Source organism: Muntiacus reevesi, chromosome 3 (genome assembly GCF_963930625.1).
Source record: "Muntiacus reevesi chromosome 3, mMunRee1.1, whole genome shotgun sequence".
NCBI lineage: Eukaryota > Metazoa > Chordata > Mammalia > Artiodactyla > Cervidae > Muntiacus > Muntiacus reevesi.
This window is the reverse complement of record NC_089251.1, coordinates 136898041-136919705: the sequence shown is the minus strand read 5'-3', so window position 1 is coordinate 136919705 and position 21665 is coordinate 136898041. Positions and strand designations below refer to the sequence as shown.

The window sequence follows — 21665 nt, the reverse complement described above, 5'->3', positions numbered from 1 at the left end:
TTTATTTCAAAAAGGCAGCTAACTTTGAACACTGGGATTTAAATGAAACATCAATGGCTTACCAGCTAGGTATTCTTGCACCCCTGTCCTTTGAAGATACTTCAGAAGACAGAGGGCTTGTTTTCTGTTTACAAGTTAAGAACATAAGGAAATGAATACAAATGTATATAATACCTTAAGCCTCTGCCTTTTTGGTAAAGTGTCTGCCTTTATCACCTGAACTGATCTTAGTCAACTACTTTGATGCATGTATGAGATGAGTGCTTGAGAAAGGATTTCATGTGACTTACTATTTATTTATTTTTTTGTGCTCTGAATTATCTAGCAGATCAATTTCATTTTCATTTGACCTTACTGTAATGGTGCTCAAGAAAGATGAACAAGTAGTCAGGTCGTGTGAAAATGCAGTTTTGACCTGCAGGAGCTCAAGTTCCTGGTGCTCACAACAAGAGATGTAGACACACCAGTCAGTGAGATGTGCATTCAAAGTTAGCTGCCCGCGCACAGCTGCTCAGTTTAATAATCGACCCATTTAACAGCAGTACCAATTTATGCTACATATTCCAAAGTACCTTACTTTAAAAGAACAGCTTACATATCTACACTTAGAAAATAACTTCCGCAGTTGATTACTGAAGTAATCCCAAAGGATTCTTGGAGTGCTATGGTGTAACCCCCTCGCTCCCCCCACCCAGCCCCTGAGAGATCCAGAAATATACAGGAAAATGACTCTCACATTAGGGAAAAGGTACAACCCCCACCTACCCCCCCACCATTAACTGAAAAATGTGGAAATGATACTCAAGAATCGGGTGATGTCATTGCTTAGGAGGTATGATTTGCTTTCCTTCAAAACAGCTACAAGCCTGGGGAAAAACAGCTACGCATCAGGGATAAAAATAGCAGTAAAGGCAAAGTGGTTTGGACAAGTTAGGCTACTGCCTACAGGTATGAAATTTTGTTTTCTTGTATATTCGAGCAAATATAACCACGTCTCATGGTGATACAGGTGAAATTCTTAGAGCATTGAAAGAAAAACGTCCTGAAAGAGCAAGAGTAGAGGAAAAAATGGCGATTTATTAGACAACATGGATTTTCATTTCCATGAAACCGCATTCATTATACATTTGTCAGATGGATGAGTGATCCAGTAAAGAGTTACAGGTGGTTCTCGAAGCTGAATAGCTTTTACCATTATAAGACTCTTCTTTATGTAAAAACAAAAACAAAAACATATAGCAGCTGTAAAATATTTGCAATCAGGAGCAAAGTAAGATAAATAAAGTCAATAAGTTAATTTGCTGGCAAAATAACTTATTAGAATGTAGTTTTTATGAAATGATTATATCTAAAACCTACCAAAGGTATGTGCACATATGTGTTTCAAGATTCATCACAGGCTGACCCGTCTCAAATTCTTACAAAGGATGAAGTAAGAGACTCGATCTTCATTGAAAAGTGTAATGTTAATTCCATAAAGCATACTCTGTGCAGTCATTTATTTAAGAAACAATTTAAGCAATGTCCAGATTGTTAGTACCTTTTATGGAAAAGTCAGATGTTTGAGGGCAGAGGCTAAACCAATATTTCACAAAGCAACATGTGGGACCTTAGAGTTCTTCTATGGCTTGAGACTGGCACAGAAATACGAGAGCCACTTTAAACTCAGGTGGCAGAAAGTGAGGAAAACAGAGTATTCATGCCAATAGGAAAAGAAGTAAGGCCAGGATTTTCCTATAATGTCCAGAGAAAAATGAATTTTTCTGTGATTCCTAACAAGATAATCACTTACTTGCAGAGCTGACTATCAAAGAGTATTTTCCAGGGTAAGCACGTGAATACCTCCATGAAATTAGGGCTTAGAGTCTTTTCAGCTCATGACTAGAGAAGCATTTCTGTGCCCCAAAGATCACCTGACTCTGAAGAGGTGAGGCAGGGGTCTGCAAAAGTGACACATCTTACATTTTTGCAACTCTATAAAATAATCAGGGGTCTTGAATCAAGGGCCTAAATTTTATTTATTTATTTTTTACCAAGACTTCTTTTTCAATGAAAAGAACAAAGCAGCCCATGGTGTGAAAAATCATTTCCATATAAAAACACAAGGGTTCCTCACCCAACATGGTGCCCACAACAGCTTCAAGTTTGCATTTGTGGAAAGAACAACTCTTGCAAAGTTTCTCTGGGATTAGAAAAGATTGTATTACTTCTACCCAGAGGTATAAACAACATCAAAGTCTCCATGGATATTGTTACTTTAAAATGATGTCCAGTTTATATCTCTGTAATATTATTCCTTCTTAAGCAAATGGCAGGAGATATAAGTCGGCCTTTAAGTGTCTGCATGGGTACAAGACTGTCCTTCAAAGGCCATATATACTGGGAGTCCTGGCAGAATTCTCTGCCTTCAGCATAAACAGTAGATTTACTTTTCTGACTTTTCAACATCCAGAAGCTTATCCACCTGGATTTCTCATCGGTCCTATTAAAAATTATCTGATTATTAACTAAAGTCCAAAATAATGGAAATACAGCAGCTTGCTTTAGTATTTATTTCTCAGAATATTGTTAATAAATTCCTTGGGTTCTTTTTGGAAATGGGACGGTTTCATGGAAAAAGGAAAGGATAAGTCACAAATGAAATGCATTTTGTTTGTTTGTTATATGGTGCCACTCATTCTTTTGTCTCTGCATAAGGTAATAGAACATTTTCATTTCCTTCACTTCATTTTGAAACATCTTACTTAAAGTTATTTGTATCATATTTGCCTGTTAAACTCTACAAGGTGGTGTTTTGCAAAACAAATCTGAAAATTTTCAGTTTACACGGAAAACATTTTACAAGCAGTCAAGGAATAAGAGAATGGGAAAATAATAGTAACGCTTTAAAGCAAGTTTTCATAAGTGAAACTCACTTTTTATATGCCTACTTTCAGCTAAACCTAACAAATAATAAATTTAAATGACAAACATTTTTTTACTACACAAAATCCATCCTATGTCTTCATATCCTGCATCTTATTTTGCTACATTATTTTTGTGATTAGTTTTCTAGTTTGATTTATTTAATAGTATTAAAATCATTTAACATCTGTTAACCTAACTAAATCTACATCTTACAGCATTATCATGGTTCTGCCCAGATATATACAAGCTTTCAGGGTCACCTTTTCTATTACCTTATGAACTACATATACTAGTTAAATAATCAACATTTATAGATGGATGAATAATTCAAGTTTTGAAATAAAGTTTAGATAGCTCTAGAAAAACATGTATTTACATCCTTCCCTGTCAGGCTTAACCAATTTCCTTTTTTTTTTTTTTTTTAATTTTTGAGACTTCAAAAAGCATGTTGATAATCCTTCCAACTTCATCTACGAGCAGAACCTCACAGTCCTGCTGGTTTGTCCTAGGCATTGGAAATATACATGATCTTCATGCCAAGTCCTGATTTACAAGGTATTAACACTTACATTATACACTTAAAATAACACTATTTCTCCTCTCCAGCTACAAATATTCATTTTTCCTGATCTACTAAGAAAACAATCTCAAATTTTTACTTTATACATTTTAATCTGATTTGAGTTTTGCATTGATTTTTTATTCCATGTCAAGAATATTACCCGAGAAAGAACTCTGCTCCTCAACTGTGCCACTAGTATTTGGAAAATCAACTGCTATTCAGTAGTTCAAGCACCTCTTTGTGGTTCAGGTGCTTTGTGGTTTTGGGTCTACCTTGGTTTAGAGGACATCTTTTCTTACCTATCTAAGAACTACTGCCCTGAACAAACAATTAGTTATACAGTTTTTCTTACCTGGAAATAAGATTCCCCAAGATAGGTCTAAGCTACAAGATTTGATGATTTTTAAAAAATACAGTCTGGGTAATTTGACTATTCTCTTCAAATTTATTTAATTGGTTCTGCATATTTGCATTAATACAACTAGCTTGCAATAATCTGATATCCCAACACACTTTGAAGGCTTTAATTGGCATTTTAAAATTTCATTTTATTGAGTCGAGTAAGTTATTCTTTGGAACAAATAAACTTTTTTTTATTTCTCCCTCTCATACACTTTGAAATATGTTTTCCTGGGGGACAAAAATAAAACAAAAGAGAAACTCTAAAACAATTGAAATTAAGTATGTACTAGATAAATCATTCAAAATGAACAATTAGATTCTTGTGAAGCATTTTAGGTCATTTTGGATATACTTGCATCTATCTCCAGTTATTAGTACCTGTTATGTAAAAGTCTTATGTTCCTATGATGAAAAGGACACTACCTTTACTGAATATATTTCTATTACCTTACAGTAAAATAATTTTCTTTCCTTCTCTAAGTGATTCTGCTTGTCATTCCCCCCCCCCCAAACCATATGAATATCATAAATCACGAGAAAAAGTCAAGCTGTAGCATCCAACAAAGATACTGTCAGTGATAAGTTGGTACAGATTTATTTAGAAAGAGAGGTTTCTAGCTAAACTTCCATAAATGATGATGTGAGGACTGCTTTTCTTGGAGACTTCTCTGACTGGGTGGAAGAACTCTGAGCTCTTAGGCTGTGGCCCTGAATCATTCTGTCTTCACCCCTGGGAAATTCATGTTTGAACTTCACTGTAAGAGCTCTCATAAAACCCCTCCTTACTCGACCTCATTCTTTTAGCTTCCCTCACTTTTCATAACGCTGGAAGAAATCAATCCCAATGTCTCCAATGTTCTTGGGCAAAGACCAACATCTATTGCTGATTTAATGGTTAAGTTAGAATCTGGAAATTACACTTAGCCAGTGACACAATACCCTTCTAGACCAGTTTGCGTTTGGATGATAACACTGAAACTATCCTATGTGTTACCTTCAGTAACCTGTAGGACGTTTCACTCATGTCCCAGATGAGTTCACAGAAGATCTTTTAACAAATAGCTGATTTTATACGATTGTTCAGAAAAGAGTCCATGCAATTGTAATCTTTGAATTATAAAAAAAATTAAATGTCATTCCAAATACATTGTAATTGTAAAATTTTAAAGTTAGGGATAGTATTGCCTTTATCTGGGTGTTCCCCACATAACACAGTGATTTTAGTAGACTATAAATAAATATGAGTTGAAAAATAAGGGAGCTGAATGGGTGGAGAGACTTAACTTTCTCAAAATAGGCGGAAACCTAGATTTCTTGTCATTTTATCTCTACTCTTTCCCATGGAGATTTTTAGTCTGTTTTCAATTAGTTGATACACTCTGAAGAAGGAAATGGCAACCCACTCCAGTATTCTTGCTTGGAGAATCCCATGGATGGAGGAGCCTGGTGGGTTAAAGTCCACAGGGTCGCAAGAGTCGGACACGACTTAGCAACTAAACCATCACCACCAGGTGATACATTCAAATTCCCAACACCTTATCACTGGAAAGAAATATTTTTTACAAAATTCCAAATAAATTGGGGCAGATTTTTCTAGAAGGGGCAGATTTATATCCAGTTTTTCTAATTGCTGACCTGAGGTCTCCATTTTTCTAAAAATTCAACCCTATCATTTGTTTCTATTGCTCATCTTAACTCAACAGGTATTCTTCAAAATGATACACAATAAAGATGGCTCTAGAACTAGGATGCTGTCTGAAGAAAAAGAGTTATATAAAATATCATAAGGGTAGTATGTTGTGTATTAAAATAATTACATGAGAAACTTTTTTCACATTTATTTACAACTTTTAACCCAAGGATCTATCTATAAGTAGTGACTGTTTGTTTATTTCTTTTTGTTATACCAATTTATGTGCAAAGTTACCTTCCACTTAATATAAATAAGGGTCTTATACTAAAAATTCCATGGAATTTAAGCCAATCCTTACTTGCATTCCTTCAAATGGAGTGTACAAACTGGACAACTTTCCTCATGTAGCAAATGTGATATTACATGTGGAACATGTGCTAACTCTTTTACCATAATCCCCTGATACTGTTCCAAAATCCTAACTGCGTGGTTTGGCATTTCCAGAGTCTTTCTTTATCTTAGCTCTTTAAAAAAATGTACTCAAATGCGTTATTTTGCTGGTTGCTTCCATATTGCTTCATTGAAAATCCAAAATGAAGTTCAGAAAGAGAACAAATAAAATTACAGCTCAAGTGCAAACTACATTTCTGAGTATCTGCCAGGTAGACATACTCAATCCAGTGTGTTTCTTCCAGTTCAAAGGATTTCCCAACGGACCACCCCTGAAAGTGTCAGTAGTTTTCATGAACCACGCAGAACTGTCTCTTAGTTTCCCTTCTATTCTTAATATTATTACTACCTATCAAGTACTGTCTTTCATAGAGGGGAAGAAAATGTTGAAGAATATAAAGGAATGGAGGGAGGAGAATCCATATTCAATACTGTAAAACACAAAAGTTAGATTTAATGTTATATTTGACCAATACCTTGGCTTCCCCTTCTAATTTTAAAGACTGTATATTTAAAATAGTGGCCATTTCACCGTATTAAAATATCTCTTTTTACAATTCTTTCAATTTATAGCAACACCTAAGAAGGTTTGATGTAAAAATCTTTGCAATTACAAATTAAAGCTGCGGATAAGGGAGAAAGTAATATGAAGAGAGGGATCAAAGCAAAACAAAGTGATAAAACAAAAAAGCTCCCCAAACATAATTACTGGTTATAACTTGGATGAAGATTCAAAAATCATGAAAGCTGAGTTGGCCATTCTTGCTTGTCAAGACAGAAACTGGTCGAGGAAGAGTTTGGATTTTCAATCTTAAGTTACTATCATACATTATAGAAAAGGTTACCGTTTTGTTCTACTGAAAACGTCCTTAAGGATGACCAGGGATGCTGAAAATATACGGATCAGTTCCTGCAGATAGGAACAGATAGCTTGGATCTTTCAAGCATCTGCTTTGAAAGAAAGGAAGGAAGGAATAAAAAGAAAAAAAAGATGGGGGTGGGGTGGGGAGGAGAGGGAAGGGAAACGTTGAGAACTAGTTTGATGGCAGGCAGTGTTGCCTCCTATTTGCGTGTCCTTTTCTAGCTGTTCCAGCCTCCTGGCCAACCCATGCAGACAAATGAAGAAACAGTGTGGTTCATCCTCTCTTTCTCTTTCAGTCCTTCCTTCTAATGTTCAAGTTAGATAAGCACGAAATTAGCATTGCATCTCTACAGCTTCCACTGGGAAGTGTCAGAACTACTGGCCTTGGGAGTAGAAGGAAGGAAAGAAGAGAAAGAGAGGCGGCGGGAAATTCGAGCGGCCGTGTCTCTCCAGCTGAAACCCCTGCGCCTCACACCACAGTGTTCCGGTGTCTGTAGGGCGGCGGGGGCAGCACAGTGCCCGGCTTCAGCGAGAACTCAGAGAGGTATTCGGGATTCTCGGCCACAATAGGCCGGATCCGGCCATTTTGTTTATAAAAATATTTTGTGCTGTACTGCTGCAGGTAGTCTGGGTGCTGGAGGGTGCTCCGAGGCGGCAGGCTGTGGTTCCAGTAGTCGGGGTTGTCGAATGCTTTCTTGGCCTTCTCCGGCACAGAGAGCACGCTGTTCTTCAGGTACTCGGCGCTCCCCAGGGCGTTGGCGAAGGTGTTGAGGTACAGCGGCTCGTTCACGTACTCATCCTCTGCCTTGGGTGCGCCGCTGGGGGCGCTGTGATACTCGGGATTATCCAAGGCCTGAAGGTCTCCGTTTTTCCTCCGAGAAACGAAAGGGTTCTCCTCCACAGGGTTCAGGTATTCTGGTGGAATACAAAAGGATCAGTTAACATCTGCTTGCTGGAAAATGCAATTCCGGCCACGGTTATACAGGACCGGTTAGTTTCCTTTTCCAGAACAATCAAGCCACGGGTTTCATGAGTTTTCTCCAAAACTGTTTTGTTGACTACAACTGTCATAGGAAAGAGGAGTAAGTGGGCAAAAAATGTTAGTGAGAGAACAAGGCACCGACAGGGCCACCTCAGAGTTCCTGTCCCCTAGACTGCTCTTCTTTCCTTCTAATATTTGTCTCTCCTACATATTGGAGAAGGAAAATGGCAACCCACTTCAGTGTCTTTGCCAGGAGAAGTCCCTGGACAGAGGAGCCTGTCGGAGTGCAGTCCGTGGGGTCGCAAATGGTCAGACAGGACTGAGCGACTCACACTCCTACACATGTGGCCGGTTGTTGAAATGCTTCTGTTTTTTAAAAGTTAGTCATTTCTCTTAGAAAATAAAACAACCTATCAGGATTAAATAGCATTTAACTGTGGAGAAGTGAGAATTTTAAAAATAGTATTGGAAAATCAAGATTAACTCCATGCGGTAATAAATGAATGAAGGGAAAGAATAGTGTTTCTTAGTCTATGTATCTGCTGGGAATGTCTGCATAAGTAATCAGGGTTTGATTATAGATGCTCCCTCAAAAAGATAAACACACAGGAAAGAAAACATCTAAGGAAAAGACTCAGCTAATCAAATCAGATAAATAGCTAACATGCTTTTAAACTGACTTGCTTGATAATATACAAGCTTAACAATAAATATAATTGTAACATTTATTTCCAATGGCTAATCATAATCATTGGAAACTCATTGGAAAAGACCCTGATGCTGGGAGGGATTGGGGGCAGGAGGAGAATGGGATGACAGAGGATGAGATGGCTGGATGGCATCACCGACTGGATAGACATGAGTTTGGGTAAAGTCTGGGAGTTGGTGATGGACAGGCGTGCTGCGATTCATGGGGTTGCAAAGAGTTGGACCGGACTGAGCGACTGAACTGAACTGAATCATAATCATAAGACAGCAAACTATTAGTTTGAATCATATGAAATTGCTGTTTTTGTAGGTTGAAACCAGTCTTAGAGCAGCTATTTTGTATGATTCAAAATAATAAATTTATCTAGAATAGGGATTGGTTGAGAATTTTTTTTTTAATGTTGCTAATACTGCTTCCCTCAAGTTTAATTCTACCCCTCTGTTTATTGTGTAGACTCTTTATAGACATATCTACACATATGTGTGTTCCCTGGTGGCTCAGAGGGTAAAGCATCTGCCTGCAATGCTGGACACCTGGGTTCGATCCCTGGGTCTGGAAGATCACCTGGAGAAGGAAATGGCAAGCCACTCCAGTATTCTTGCCTGGAGAATCCCATGGATGGAGGGGTCTGATAGGCTACAGTCCATGGGGTCGCAGAGTCTGACACGACTGAGCGACTTCACTTTCTTTTCTTACACATGTGTAGCATATCCTCTCTTTAAATATATGCACAAAAACGACACTTTAGCTATTCCTATTTTGGTATCAGGGTAGGAAGAGGGCCTGTTTGTTGAGATACTATCATTCTGAAACAAACTTCCTATGCCCCATACTAAACTTGACACATAGAAAAATCTTATCAATCCAGGGTTATTTTTCCCTGGATATATCATGTGAAAGTTAAGAGACAGTAATGAAAAATCCCATGGACAGAGGAGCCTGGTGGGCTACAGTCCATGGGGTCACAAAGAGTTGGACATGACTGAGCACTGAGCAAAAAGTAATAATAATAATGAACATCCTACCATCAAATTCACAGATTACAGTTCAGTATCTTACAAGGCGCTATCACTTCAGCCTCACAACAATCCTGTGAAAAAGACATGCAAGCTGTATTTTCCCAGCTTTATAGACAGAAAATTGAGATTAAATGGTGTATGAAGGATACAATTAGTGTTGAACTAGAATTCAAATTCCCTAACTCATGTCGAAGGATCTTGTTGTTCTATGGCATGGTTTTCACTGTTGCCCTTATAGGAGTAGGTTTAACTTTACACTTCATTACAAGTTTTAATTTGAATGGGTCTCAAGGCTACTGTCATTTTAAGAAAAATATATATAAAAAAAAAACTTATAAGGGAGTCAGAATTGGATTTCTCTTACCAGATTCCTGCAATTTCTCCATTGAAAATATAGGTATGTCTATATTAAAATTATCTGCTCTCTGAGAACTGGGCTAGAATAGAATAACCTTCTACAGAAACGTGGGTTTCTTAGTACATAGAGATAAAATTTGGCGATGGTCTACCTACTGTGAGTCTACACAGACTGACTTGGTTTTCTCTTGGAAGATTCAAGTTACCTTTTCTCAATGCAATCTGCTTATTTGTTGTCCTAATGCAAATTTGTATAGCCATGTGGTTCTGTAGACAGGAATAGTTTTATGGTTGAGTTGAGAATCTTCCCAGGGAACATTCCACTTTCTGAAGGATCTGCCAAATCTTCCCAAAACCTACATTTGTGTCACTACTGGGCTACTCAAACATTCAATTCTTCATTACAGTAATACTTTCATATGTATGGAAGTGGATATATTTTAATAGGTTATTGATAATATGTACTTAGTGATGCCTTAACTGCATATTACAAAAGTGAATATAACTACATATTAAGGGAGATAAAGGACCTTCATACAGAGTCTTAAAATATAATTTACTGTGACACTGAAGACTGGGACACAGCCATCAGTTATTAATAACATCATCCGTCTTCTCTTTTTTCTGATGCTGTTAACATAGAAGGAAAGAGGTTTTTTCAAAATTGAAATTTATTTGGATATTTAACAGTCCTACTACTAACTTTGTAAAGTTATTGCTGTGCTTCCTAAAACCATAAACTATGAATATTTTCAAGATGTGATGGTATACATAAAGTATATGGAGGGACAGAATTTTAATTTTTGAAATGTACCCTATCAGAAGTCATAATTTCCTATAATAAGCCAGGTCATTTAAATGACACCATTTTAATGTATCAATCAAATCTTTTATTGGTGCCATCAAACGCTTTGGACACTTTTACCAATAATACCAGTTTTTATGGTCACCAATGGAGCAAGGGTTCTGAAATCTTGTGATATGCTACCTCATTTAAATATTCCAATAAAGTTATGTTTGTATCAGTGCTTCTCAAGCTTCAGTCGGTCAGTCAGTTCAGTCGCTCACTCGTGTCCAACTCTTTGCGACCCCCATGAATCGCAGCACACCAGGCCTCCCTGTCCATCAAGCTTAATTGTGCATAAGTCTCCTGGGGATCTTGTTCAAATGCAGATTCCTAATCAAGTGAGGTCTGAGATTCCAGTTTCTACAAAAGCCCCTAGATGATGTGGATGGTGTTAATTCAGTTAGCCTACTAGGAGTAGCAGTGTCTAGGCTTTTTGTGGGTCACAAATGTCACACAGGCAAATGGTTTGGCAATTTCCCTTCGAGACTTTGCTTATGTTGATGAAAGTAAATGTCAAATGGCAATCATTTCTGAGCATTCTGCTTGTACCTTGTTTGGGTTTGTCTCGCATAGGAGTCATGTAACCTTCTTCATCCAGCTCTCCTCGTGGGCTCCGTTCTGGGGCAAACACTGTGGGGTCAGCGCTATATCTCTGGGTGCTGCTGTCTTCTTGGACGTGGGGCGCCACGGACTTGCGTAAGGTGCCATTACAGCAGGAGTCATCAAAAATCTCTGCCGTAGCCCCCTGAGCAATGGGGGCTTCAGGGATTGTGCTGGTGGTGGCCCTGTAGGGCATGGGTACTCCTTGCTCTGCAGCGAAGCCCCCATCTCGGTAGACAAACTGGTTCTGTCGATAGTAGAAACACATTTGGACCAAAGTTATGGGGAGGAATAGCAATCAAAAATGTGGATGTTAATAACCAAAAGAATACAGAAGTTTGTCTATCAGAGCAAAGTCAGAGTTTATTAAGTGTTTTTTCCCCGCTAATAGTTAATGAGTCTGAGTTATAGACTAGAAACACCTAAAATTCCAATTTTGTCCTATAAAGTAAATCAATTGTGGGAAAACAATTTGGAAATATATCTTTTAGTTTTACTAACCACCTAACACATGGTCTAATAAAAAGTATTTCATATTCTTTCCCACAACTGCCTATTTTTAATGTAAAAATTCAAAAAAATAAAATAAAATAAAAATTCAAAGTGAATTTTCAAGACAAATGGCAATGTCATTAACTATAGGCAGTTGCCATTATGAACAGAAGCACAGTGATGACATTTGAATAGTGATAGTTCCTTATTGCCTTCTAGTCTGTTGTTACTATAATTTTGAGTCTATAGTACATAACTGGAAAATCATCACCAAAATTCTGACTTTTTAGCACAAGACCTATAATCATGGAAATAAAGATAACCTCCTTATCCAGAAGCATAATGTATGAGCCCAGGTAAATTTTTAAGATGAAAATCAAAAGCTACTGTAGATGCATGATATCTCAGCTCTGGATTATCTACTGAGATAAAACATATCTACATAGGCAGCTACACAAGCTACAGTAAATCCTTAACTCACTGTTGGCAAAGGCAAAATGAGGAAATTATGGTGAGACGAGAGAGAGGAAATATGGTAGGCAAAGATCAAAAATCCTAAAAGATGAAGGTTGATTGTGAAATACTTACTCCTGACATAGGGGTGTAGGCAGGAGGAGGGCTGTGTCCAATTTCACTCTAATAGGAAAGAAAAATGGAATGATGGATATAATAAGAGGTGATATGAATGGAAAAAAAAAGAAAAGAAAAGAAAAAGAAAAGCCACATGAGTTGTGTGAACCAAAAGGGAACACATGCACAACAGTGATGTTTGCTAAACAGTAAAATTTTATGTATTCTGATCTCAAGAAAGTTTATTTATATATTTTGAGGATACTATGTATAATTCAATCCCTGTAAAGGAAAATTAAAAAGAAAAATTTTAAATGCATAAAAATTATGTTGACAATAAATATTCTTCTGATGAACCCCAGAAGAAAGGGAAAAGCAGTAAATAATAAACTAGAGTTATAAACAAGGAATGCTTTCCTCTGTTATACTAGGTGACTGGAATGATCACATATCACCACATTAACTTTTCTCCTATAAGAAGTTTATATAAAAAGAGATAGAAGTAGATTTCAATTTTCTTGGAATAATTTTTGTTTTAAATTACATTTATTCTTTACCACTTCAGCTAAGGGTCAGCTTCTCAACCTTTCCTTATAGAAAGGGTAAATAATATTTTCTCATTAGTCTTTTTTTAAGTGAACAAACAGCAGAAAATCTTGAAAAATTGGTTTCTTTCCTGGAAACATGCTTTACATACATTACTTTCATGTATTTAGAATCAGTTGAAATTAGATTGCAATTAGGAAAAAAAAACCCAAAAAGACATATTCTTATGGCTTATAACTCTAACCTATGGGCTAAATAAAAGTCAATATAAAAATATGAGAAAATATTAAAGATAACTTTCTTTAGGCTAAGTACAGAAGACATGAATGCCAGTTCTGTTTCAAAATGATTGAAAAATACCAGTCATCTATTAAACACATTTCTTGAGAAACCACTGTCTGTGTATGCACAAGGCACTTTTTGAGGCACTTGAAATAATGAATAATGAAGAAAAAAACAGTTGATTTTGTGAACTTTTCATTCTGTACCTTCTGGCTTTAAGTGAACAGAGATGACTAAAATAAACCTCAAAGACATCATCTTGAAACATCTATAAAACAGAGCTAAATCTTATTCCAGGTTGATGTTTTTATAATTTATAGATTGACAGAACAACCTAAGAATATGGTTCCACAGAGATTAACGGTTCAATACAAATTAATAGCAACTAGATAATAGAATTTTCCTTAACTGAGTCTTCTGAACTTAAGGGAACAAGCTCTGAACACCTACACTGAGTTTAGATTTTAACTCTGCCTATAACTGAGCCACTTACATAATGGTATAGAAAATATTTATCTCTTTCTTTCTGTAGTAACATAACTAACAACACACTGAAGATAATAACATGGAAATTTGGATATATGTGCTATGCAATGCATAGGAGGAGCTTTGTAGAGTAGACAGATTGTTGTATGGTATTGTTGGGATTGAGCTCCAGTCCCAATTATAAGTGATGTGGTCAATCATGAAATATTTCATTTTCATCCTTGGCCTCTCTACTTTATTCTTAATGAAGATACTTATTCTTAATGGAGAAATAAGATATTTTACATATAAATAAACTTTGTAAGCTCTGCACTATTATACAAATATAGAGGATATATAAAATTTAAATGTCCACACCTGCTAAATCAGATTTTTAAAGTCAAGCAATCAAACTGCCAAGGCTTCTCATCAAAGAGCATTTTTAACTGCTTGCCTGTCTTCCACATCACTTGAAATATATTTTGCTATCTTTCAGAAAGTTATGAAATCTAATTCACTTGTTCATAAATGTGAGAAAGAAATTTTCCATATAATCCAGTAATATGTAAAATAGAGAGCTGGTACAAAAATATGATATCTGCTTGCCGGTACTTTATCATATTACAAATTTTGGCTTTACCCTTTCATTACACTTGAATTATTTGGCAAGCATTTAGTAAATATTTGTTAAATTTCTATGATAAAAGCATAGGGATTACATTAGATGCTGGAGATATCGTGATATACTAGGACAGGCTTGGCCAGTGGCCTTTACCAGTTTACATTGTACCATCAAATATTTCCTGAGATTGTTGAAAGAAAAAAGCAAGAGTAAAGTGAGGTTGGAATGAATTTATTTCAATTCTATGATTATATATTAAAAGGCAAAGTATTTCAAAGTATTCATAATCACCAGTGTTCCTTTGACCTCTTATTTGCAAGAGCTGTTATACTGGGTTATGTTTGATTGTGGCTGAAAAAATAGCACTGCCTGCTACATGTTTAGCATTTTATAAAACTTGAGAGATAAATGATCAAAAGAATAACTTACAAGTCATTCTTCATCATGAGATACTTTATTTTCTATATTCATTATCTGGGCTAGGCCATTTTCAATTGTAAAGACATCATATTAAAAATAACTAGGCCTCTTGTAGTTAGTGTGTTCCAAGACAGGAAGTGTGGCCATGCTTTATTTGAATGCATCCGCTGTCCTGCATTAATAAGTCTTTCCATCAGCAACCTGCCAACACTGCTTCTGGACACACTGCCAGATACCATCACAGTAATAAGAGTGTCTTCATGTTCTTCCTAGTTTTCACCATTAAAATGGGAAAAATAGCTAAGCAAAGTCCCCTTAGTGTTCATTGTTTTTAGGGTTACTGGCTGCTTTTTATGTTTCTGTTTCCATTTTTTTTCTGTTTTCCATGATAAAAAGCACCTCATTCATATCTCCCTAGAAGGGCAATGCATCTACAAGGGAACATCTGTGAGGCCAATTAGCTGGGCTGGGAATGTGATATAATTGTTGTTTAAATATATTTAAATTACATGTTAATCACTATGTCATAATTTATAGGCTTTGAAAATAACTTTTTGTACTTGAGAGCCAAGCCAGATTTTACTTGTTTTTGCCATTTTTAGTTTGTAACAAGCTCTTCTCATTCCCCACACAACCATCCCCCCAATTCCCCACACTTGAAGAGCTGAACTTTTAATACTGGAAAGAATGACAGCTGCAAGTAAATTCGTTGAGTAAAAATTAAGATCCCCAGGATCAGAATGAGCTGGAGTGACCTTAACGTTCTCAGCAGAACAAAGCAGTGCTCTCAGTTAAAAGGCTTTTGTTATTTTATTGTGCCACTTTCTAAACTGTCCATCAAAGCCTGGCTTTGAGGATCTTCAGGAAGCAGCACTGGGTACATCTGTTCAATTAACTGGCGAGGGGATTTATTGTCAGCAGGACAAAGATAGAAAGAGGTGGGCTATAAACTGGCAGGTGATACGGAGCTTGTTCCTGGTAGGGAACTATGTAAGGGCAATGAAGAGAGTCAAGTTTAATTTGTGGCCATAATCACTGGGACACTGTATGATTAACTTGGACTCAAATCCCAGGGGTTATAAAGAAGGCAAATGTCAGCAAATATATCAAATACACTATTAAATGGATATTTACATACACCATATCCTAAAATTTACTTTTCAACTGAACGATAAAAATTTGAACCTTTGTCTTAATACATGTGCTGCATTTCTCATATTTATTGTTTTAATTAAAAGTATTATATTATTCCTAGGAAATTTTACCTTGTTAACTCAGTGAAATTTAAAATTGTTAAATAGATGAATTGTTAACCATCATATTTTCAAAAAATATTATACAAATCTATCTTCTTAGGAAACAAACAAAAGTACATGCTTAATGCCTACTTTCTATTTAAATTAAAGATGTGCTTAACGAGATTTTTTTTAATCTTCAGATAATTGTTACTCTCAATATTAGCCATAGGATTAAAGTTTCTAGGGCCAAGAATCACCCTAAATCCTTTTAACTAAAATGGCATGTGTCTCTGTATGATGGTGCTAATCCATCAGCACTGATTTATTACCTGGACACTTGCACATAGTAAGTATGAAGAGTTCTCAATTTTTTATCCTCTTTGGCATACATCCTTAACACTGATGGGGATTTTTCCATTTCACAGATCAGGTAGTGGACAGAGAAAATGCCTTTTTTTTGGTATTATGAACAATTTTTGATATTTGGCTGTAACTCTGTATCTTTTTCACAACTGAGTTCAATACACCAGCATTTGAGACATTTGGATTTTGAATCTTCATTTTTCATAAGACAACTGGAAAAAAACAAACAAAATGTATTCACATTCCCCAAATCAGTAAGAACTGGAGAAGCCTATTGAATTTAGGCAGTTGTCTCACATACACGTGCATATGTGTGAACATATATGTTACACAAAATGTTTTTTGTCTGTTTCTATGTGTTTATTTATGCACTCATTTATCTATTTAGTTTGATTATATGTGATGCTACTTTAAAAAAAAATATTTTTTACTCTACACACACAGGGCTTCCCAGGTAGCACTAAGGTAAAGAACCTGCCTGCCAATCCAAGAGACTAAGAGATGCAGGTTCGATTCCTGGGTTGGGGAGATCCCTGGAGGAAGACATGGCAACCCACTCCAGTATTTTTTCTGGAGAATCACATGGACAGAGGAGCCTGTAGTCTTCTGGCTGTAGTCTATAGGGTCACACAGAGTCGGACATGCCTGAAGAAACTTAGCACGCATGCACATGCTCTAAACAAAATAATAATGATGATATAATAATAAATAATATAATGACATAATACTATAGTAAATAAGTTAATTACAATGACCCTGTGTGACAGTTGAAGGCATATTAACTTGGGCTTTCATCTTTTTCTCACCTTTCACCAACCCTAGAACTTAATTATAAAGTCCACTCTTTTTCACAGGTGAATATATTACTTCTCTTAGGAAAACAGAAATAGCAAGGAAGCTAACATGTACTGTAAACCTACCATATGCCACAGACTAAAATATTTTGTTTTATTTATTCATATGACCTTTCAAGATAAATATCATTATTAAAAATTATGACTCCCATTTTGCAGGTGAGAAAACAGGACCAGGGAAGTTTAAAGTCCTTCCCATGCATAACCACAGCCACTGGTGTATGACTCTCTGAATCTAACAAATTTTCATTAATCCACATGTAGATTTTGACTTTAGCATTTCTATTCTCTGCCCTCTCTGCCACTGCATAATGTTTCAGCTCTTCTCTCAAATAAGATATTATGACTTATCTTTCTTATGAAAAACTAACCTAAAGCAGAAATTTGAAAAAGTAACTAGACTTAATTATAAAATACTGATAATGGCTTACAATGTTGTCCTCCCATCTTATTTGCATTTTAATTTACTCAAAGGACTTAAACAGGAAAGCTAGTAGATGCAAAATGTTAAGTGCTAATAGAGAATATATGTGTGTGTTTATATATATATATATATATATATATATATATATATATATAAACTATGATTTTAGATCAACAAGATGGACTGTTAAGGAAGAATAGATACTCATATACATGTCTATGTAGATTACTTACTTTACCAAGAGCAAAAATTAACCCTGAAGCAGGAGGAAATGGGTTTGAATAATGGGAGAGCACAAAGATTTTCCATGACAGCACTCTTGCTTATGGACTTATTATTCCTAGTCCAAGCTTAGTCAATAAATTCCTATTCCTGCTCCACTAAGGGTAAGTAAGCTATTGTATCCTCAGGCAGCAACTCCTATAGCCTTTCCAAATATTAGTAGAACAAGAGTACATTCCCTGTTTAAATACTCATGGTTAGATGAGTCAATAAAATGGGAGCGGAAAACTCCACACTTTATACCTTTCCATATGTTCTTGTTACATGGTGAAGCTGAAGAACATTATTAGCATAGTCAAAAAAGAAAGGTTATAAAGAAATGTGATTTTACATTAGGGCCAACATTCCTTAGCTTGATTTTAAGATGAACAGTAAGAATTTTGTCACCTCTCTTGATATTAGTAATCATGTAAAATTTATATCTCTTCATCCTGGGATGAAGATGATAACTGTATCTTTATTTTTTGTTCCGGCAACTTTCTTTTGCATCTTTCTCTTGTTTACATTCTTTTTGCCAACATATTGTAATATTTGAACCTCTTCCTAATTATCACTTTAGCTACTAGTTGACATATGTATCTAGAAATCTAAAGAGGAGAAATTCTAGGGGTTTCCTTAAAGATTTCCCAGCAGTTCTTTTCAGTTAGAGAAGGTACAGCCATTTTTCTGAATTTTTAAACTTCTCTTTGAGAAAATCTAGTTCAACTGCAGTGCCTCTGTTTGAATCTAAAGGAAATCATTAAGCCTTTACTGTGTCCAAATTCTCAGGTCATCTAACTAATTTTCCAAGTGCATCTAAAAGTAGCCTGTCTCTGCTTGAGTGTTTTTTATCCCAACATCATGAAGATTATTTAGTGAAGATGTCTTAATACATTTTAAAAAAAGGTATTGATGTCAGGCAACTCTCTTTTTTAAAGAGAACATTACTGTTTTATTGTTTTATTTCTCTGATGTTGGTTTTATTTGTTTATTTATTTCCAACTACATTGCATGGCAGGTGGGATCTTAGATCCTGACCAGGGATCCAACCCACACCCCTCTCATTGAAAGTGCAGAGTCTAAACTACTGGATTGCCAGGAAGTCCCCAGGGTCAGCAAGCTTTTGAAGATGAAAATCCCATAGACATGAAGCAATGGACCACATGAGGTCCTTCTATCTCTAGGGTTGTATTCTTGAACTTTTGACATTGAACCATTTGATTTTTAAACAATTACCTTAATCTCTTGAATCTTCAGTTTATTTAGCTCTCAAAGGGAAAATGGGCTATAGTAAAGGGAAAGGGAAAGATCAATTCCAACTATCAAATTACATGTATGTAAAATGAATATTCTGCCTGAAGTCCATATCATTGATTGCTAAATATTATAAAATGTGATAAACATTAAAGCAAAAGCATCTTGCAAACTTTTCTCCCACAAACCTTTTTAAAGTGTATGAATTTCTTTTTCCTTTTCCCCTTTTCTCTAAATGGAGTATCTGTGGAGTACCTTAGTCTGTATGCAATATACGATTGTGCTCTGGGGAGGCAAGAGCACATCTGGATGTGACTTTTCTGGTGACCCAGCAGTAAGGCATTCACCTGCCAATTCAGAGACACGGGTTGGATTCCTGGATTGGGAGGATTGGAGAAGGAAATGGCAACCCACTCCAGTATTCTTGCTTGGGAAATCCCATGGACATGGACAGAGGATCAGACGTGATTTACTGACTAAACAATAATTATACACATGCTTATTGTCAATTGACATATTTTCACTTTCATAGTACTCACGTCTATTTATATGATTAGATGATGTATGGAAATTACAGAAATAGTTTAAAACTTAAGTAGTCTATAGGGCAAAATGAAAAAAAAAAAAAAAAAAAAAAAAAACTATGGGCACTCTGAATGTCATGAATGCCATTACTTTAGAATTTGAAATGCTAAGACTTGGTCTGGGTATAATACGTTTCCTTTTACACTATTGATAAACATTTATTTAAATCACAATTATGGGGAAACAGTGGAAACAGTGGCTGACTTTATTTTTGGGGGCTCCAAAATCACTGCAGATGGTGATTGCAGCCATGAAATTAAAAGACGCTTACTCCTTGGAAGGAAAGTTATGACCATCCTAGACAGCATATTAAAAAGGAGAGACATTACTTTGCCAACAAAGGCCCATCTATTTAAGGCTATGGTTTTTCCAGTAGTCATGTATGGGTATGAGAGTTGGACTATAAAGAAAGCTGAGTGCTGAAGAATCGATGCTTTTCAACTGTGGTGTTAGAGAAGACTCTTGAGAGTCCCCCGGACTGCAAGGAGATCCAACCAGTCCATCCTAAAGGAGATCAGTCCTGGGTGTTCATTGGAAGGACTGATGTTGAAGCTGAAATTCCAATACTTTCGCCACCTGATTCGAAGAGCTGACTCATTTGAAAAGACCCTGATGCTGGAAAAGATTGAGGGCAGGAGGAGAAGGGGTCGACAGAGGATGAGATGGTTGGATGGCATCACCGACTCAATGGACATGGGTTTGGGTGGACTCCGGGAGTTGGTGATGGTCAGGGAGGGCTGGCATGCTGCAGTCCATGGGGTCGCAAAAAGTCGGACATGACTGAGTGACTAAACTGAATTGAACTGACCTACACACATGTGCATGTATGTATATATATATATAGAGTCATACATACATGAAAATGAATAGCCTAAAACAAGATAACAAAGTTTTATTTAATTCATTCAAACTAACAAATTTTTTTTATAGGTTGTTAGTTTATTTGTGGGCTTAGTTTTGCTTTGTTTCTACTCTTTTACACATGTGGATATTATATATCAGGCAGTAAATCGTATTCATTCAAGCATCATTTACAAGAGTTCCACCTGGAAATGTTTCTTTTGTGGTTATTTGGAGTTATACTATTTACTTACAAATAATAAGGCAACAGTGAAGCACCTTATATTTCAACCTTCTCTTTAGCAATAATCCAAGCCAGAAAAGTTTTACTATATATTCAAAATAACTATGACAGTATTTAGAGCAATCTGTGTGTGAGAATATAAAAAACACGAAGGGCATAGTTCATGTATTAGGAGATGGAAACAAAAAATATAGAAAATACAACTGCAAATTTTATAACTCTAATTTTGGCATGTAAATTTTATCCAGTGTCTTAAATGATAAGTGTTGGCAACAAGCAAACCATTTAACATAATACAGATAATGCTTTCCACGTTCCTATTTCAGCGTGGATCAGCTTGGAAATACCTTCAGTTATGCTAGTTTATGCAAACTGTTTACCAGAGAAAAGTGAATTTGTAACAGTGGTTGGTTAGTCCAACTACTGCTCTTCAGGCTCCGAAGTGGTACAGCTGTTGCTGTAAGTAAAAAGATTTCTAACAGTCCACCTGGAATTAGGGCATCTGGATTGTGCGAGCTGATCTGAATAATGTACGGCGCATACTCCAGTACGGCTACTGACAGAGCAAACAGTACATGGCTGTCCCATTAGCCCAGAGCAAACACCAGTTACATTTCACAGAAACTGACGGTATTTACAACTGATCTGAGCCAAAATGACTATCAGATTGAAGGCAGTACCCCAAGAGGAAAAAACTCTTCCCCCACAACAACTGGTTGCCCATAGTCTAAAGCGTTTATGCCATTTTTAAAAATCCCCCAAATGTGATTTTGCTGCATGTCAAAAGGAGGAAGAAAAACATACAAGAATTTCTGCATCTATTTGTGAACCACTTTGGAATTTTCTGAAGTAAAAAAAAAAAAAAAGACCAATAT

General features: G+C 36.1%; 1 protein-coding gene across 2 annotated transcripts in view; it reads right to left on the bottom strand.

The window, feature by feature from the left end:
- Positions 1-786: 786 nt before the first annotated feature.
- The window catches only part of ERBB4 (erb-b2 receptor tyrosine kinase 4), a 1213162-nt gene continuing 1192283 nt past the window's right edge, over positions 787-21665 (bottom strand). The window contains exons 26-28 of one of the 2 annotated variants that reach the window (XM_065930645.1): positions 12411-12458; positions 11280-11577; positions 787-7731 (exon numbers count right to left, since the gene is read on the bottom strand). In XM_065930645.1, coding sequence (XP_065786717.1) covers positions 7286-7731; positions 11280-11577; positions 12411-12458 — 792 coding nt within the window. In that variant the 3' untranslated portion in view covers positions 787-7285. The remainder of the gene's footprint in view (positions 7732-11279; positions 11578-12410; positions 12459-21665) is intronic. The other variant, XM_065930646.1, reaches the window with a different exon arrangement.